This window comes from Mus caroli, chromosome 7 (genome assembly GCF_900094665.2).
Source record: "Mus caroli chromosome 7, CAROLI_EIJ_v1.1, whole genome shotgun sequence".
NCBI classification, from domain to species: Eukaryota; Metazoa; Chordata; class Mammalia; order Rodentia; family Muridae; genus Mus; species Mus caroli.
The window spans coordinates 28,503,993-28,507,809 of NC_034576.1; the positions used below are offsets into that span (position 1 = coordinate 28,503,993).

A 3,817-nucleotide genomic window follows, 5' to 3' on the forward strand; every position below is an offset into this window, starting at 1 on the left:
CAAAAAAAAAAAAAAAAAAAAAAGAGCAGAAGGTTCACTGCCTACCATCTGTCATCTGCTCCTCTCCACAGTCCTTACCTAGGGTTCACCACCTAGGCTGCATTTACTTGTGGGGATTTCCATTCAGACAAAGGAGCCTTGTTCTGTCTGCCCTACAATGACCTTGTCTTCCACATCACCTCAGTCTTACATGAACATTTAGATTTCTTCAGGAACCCAGTGTCCTCACCTAGGTTCAGGGTCCACTTTATCTAATTTTCTAGGTCTTTCCTTCCAGAACCTCAACTGTAACAATCTGCTGACCATACCTGCCACCTTCCCACTGCCCCTCAGCTACTGGTGAAGATAAGATTCTATGAGCAGCCTTTTATAATCACTCCTGTCCAAGTTCCTCCACTTCCTTTGGTAGCACTATACAGCTTGAACGTGCCAGAGACATGCCTTTGTTTGCTGAGAAAAACCAAACACCCATCTACGCTGAAAAAAAACAAACCCAAAACCTATCAAAACTGGTGCCTCTGACAAAGCTGGTGAAGCTTTCAAACAAACAGCCCTTTGATATACGTGAGGGCAGCAGCAGTTCACCGGCCCGAAGGCCGGCATACTTCAAAAAGGTCAGTAGGTCTAGTCTGTTCAGAAGGACACGGCCTAACCAATCACTTTGTGTGACCTTCCAAAGGCCTATGATGTCACCACCACATCAGGCCCGTTCTAGACTCAGACAAGGCAAGAGCTTAGAAAAGTCATAACCACAGTCACACGCCAGGTAACTATAGACACAAGGCAACCTGGAGTCTGGCTCTACTACAGCAATGGTCAACCTCTGCACGTCTGCCTCTGGCTCTCCAGAGCTGAGCCTCTCCCACCGGCCTGTGGCATTCTCCGTAATTCTTGTGTTGCCCTAGTCTTAGACACAGGAATAGACCATTCCTCAGAAGCTACCACACTCCCTGCTTAATCTTTCACCAAATAGCTTGCCCACTAAGGACTTGGGCCTCGTGGCCGTGTCCACTTCTCCCCTTCCTGACTTCTGTTCCAGCCCTGGGGGGGAGGGGGGTCTTTTCCTTGATCACAATTTTACTCTAGACCCTCCCACTACTTGGGACACTGGTCCCAAGGTCTTAGTATGGCTGCCACCTACTCATTCTTCTTGTTAGGATAGGTGCCACCCTCCTTAGAGTACTTCCTGAGTTAAGTACCCTTCACCATTTTCTATCACTGTTCTTATCCCGCTGTCTTGTTGTCACCGCTTCGTCATTTAATCTTTGGCGAGAACTCTGCACGTTAAGTGCTCGCTCCCACTGGAATCCACGCTCTGCGAATGCAGGAACCTGTCTAGTCTTGAGTCAGCCACGACCACCATCCTTACCGACCCTCAGCGGGGACTCAATTAAGTTTGCTCAATCAAAGAATTCTTTCAAAAGAGATCTTTTCAAAGCTGGCTGGTGGTGGTCTGAAGCAGTTAAAAGTTGTAACAGCTCTTGAAGACGCAAACCCCAGCTGCTGGGTGCCAATCCAACACTCGGAGACCAGACGTTCCTGCATTGGCAGGCACCTTGGCAAAGCTCCTCCCTTCCACCACCGCTGCTTCTCTTCTTCCTCGGGACATCATGGAGGGCTGTTGCCATATGTGATATCAACAGGTGTCCGAAGTGCGTTTTCCCTGTACCCAAAGCGGCCAACAGGTCTCCCGAACAAATTTCCACCTCTGAGGCTTGAATGCGCCCCCACCCCCACCCCGCGTCCCCGTCCCCACCCCGGGCTTTCTTTGGCCAAGCAATTTCCGCTTCGTTGAGCTCCTCACCCACTTCCAGCGCCACGCCTTCCTGGGTCAATACACCTCATCTCCCTCCCTTCCTCCTTCCTTCTGGAAGGGACACTTTGCTAACCAGTACGCCCCCGCGCTCGCCGGGCTCCTACCCTTCCTAGCCCGCCACCTGCAGGTCTGGCTCCACCGCCCGTCCTCCCCACCCGCAAGGCGCCCGCGATCCCTCTGCGCACCGAGTACCCCACCTTCGCTGCGGCCTCCTCTATCCCCTACTCCCGGATCCCCCGCCTGGCCCTCACCGTGGACGTCTAGTTCTCTGCTGGCTGCCTGGGCCCCGGAGAGAAGCAGCGAAGCTACCAAGGCGAGGAGCGCCCGGCCCCGCCGCAGCTCGCACAGCTGCGCCATGACCTGCTGCTGCCCGCGCCGCGCCTCGCCGCGCGCCAGGCCTCGAGCCGCCGGCCGTTGGGGGGTGGGGGTGGGGTCTCGCGAGCAGGTGCCGCAAAGCCCACGGCCGCGCACGCGCACTGCAGGTCCGCGGGCTCAGGTGCGGCTTCGCCCCGGAGTAGGACTTCGAGGCGCCCGGGTCCCCGGAAGCCCCTTTTCCTGGCTTTTGGCGCGTGCGACGCCTTAGTTGCCGCCCAACACGGTCCCTGGACGCGCGCGGCAACACTGCGACTCTTCCCCAGACTGTTGAGAGCCTCCACCCGTTCGAGGAGTGCTACGGCGAATGGCGGACGCAGGGACACAAGAGAAGGTGGCACCCAGGCTGGGGGGTGGGGCGCACCTGGCGGGGCGGGGCAGACACGGCGCAGGCGCGGAGGGCCCGCACCTGGCTCTGCGGCCAGCACCTGGCACCGCCCCCGGCCCTTGGGAGGAGGCGTGGCTGGCATTGACCCCGCCCCAGCCGGACCTTGCGGGAGGCGTGGGTCTGTTGGCCACGACGTCCTTGCGCCTTCGTGTTTGCGCTGCGACTATGGCGAGAGAAACTTTTCGGAAACCTGTGGCTGTCTGCCCGCTTTGCTTTAGCGTTCCATTAGGTGTGAGAAATGTATCCTGCCTAAATTCCTCGTTCTCTGTGCCATAACCAAATGTCCCGGATTGAGCAGTGGCCAGGCCAGCTTGGCCTGTGTGTCGTCAAACAGGATCAGCCCGTAGTAGTGGTGCGGAAGCAGAGGGAAGAGTGATCAGGAATGTGATGGTGAAATCCTACAGTTGAGTGAGCAAGGGTTGGGACAGTGAAAATCAGGGCATGATCAGAGCCCTGTTTCCTATTCAGTGCGACTGCCAGCTAGGCAGGGCACTGTCTGGAAAGAGGTGACAAGTCCTTAAAACTGCAGGTTTCTCTGGACCCCGTACAGGAAGACAAATACAAATATAAAGAGGTGTTAGGGTGACGATCAGAAGCTTGCATAGGATGAACAGACCTGAAAGAGGGAGCGACACGGGGACTGGACTAGGTACAACACCCAAAGGAGTCTTACAAACCACTACCACAGAACCAGGGTGGGCTTCTGGAAAGAGGCTCCATTTAAACTGGATGACTGGAGGAGGGCGTTAACAGAATTAAGATGATCTCGTTATCATTGAAAATACTGCTCTTGGGCTGGCAAAGTGGCTAAGTAAATACACCTGCCACCAAACCTGATGACCAGATCCGCACCTGCTCGCGAGATCACCCCCACCCCCCAACGGCTGGAGGCCTGGCGCGGGGCGCAGCTGTGTGAGCCGCGGCGGGGCCGGGCGCTCCTCGCCTTCTTAGCTTCGCTGCTTCTCTCCTGGGCCCAGGCGGCCAGGAGATTCCCGGTGCAAACATGGTGGAAGAAGAGAACTGGCTTCCTGAAGTTCTCTGACCTCCACACTGTAGCCATGGCACCTGCCAGACCAGGTACACAGACACACACACAGACACACAGACACACACACACACACACACACACAAATAAATGTGTTTAAGAAAAATAAAATAGCTGGGCAGTGGTGGCGCACGCCTTTAATCCCAGCACTCGGGAGGCAGAGGCAGGCGGATTTCTGAGTTCCAGGACAGCCAGG

General features: G+C 55.9%; 2 protein-coding genes across 3 annotated transcripts in view; both read right to left on the reverse strand.

Annotated features, from left to right (window-relative positions):
- Spint2 (serine peptidase inhibitor, Kunitz type 2) overlaps positions 1-2,562 on the reverse strand; it is a 25,311-nt gene extending 22,749 nt beyond the window's left edge. The window contains exon 1 of one of the 2 annotated variants that reach the window (XM_021168809.2): positions 2,068-2,562. In XM_021168809.2, coding sequence (XP_021024468.1) covers positions 2,068-2,173 — 106 coding nt within the window. In that variant the 5' untranslated portion in view covers positions 2,174-2,562. The remainder of the gene's footprint in view (positions 1-2,067) is intronic. The other variant, XM_021168810.2, reaches the window with a different exon arrangement.
- Positions 1-3,817, reverse strand: part of Catsperg (cation channel sperm associated auxiliary subunit gamma) — a 545,789-nt gene that overhangs the window by 97,367 nt on the left and 444,605 nt on the right. The gene's annotated exons all lie outside the window — the stretch shown is intronic.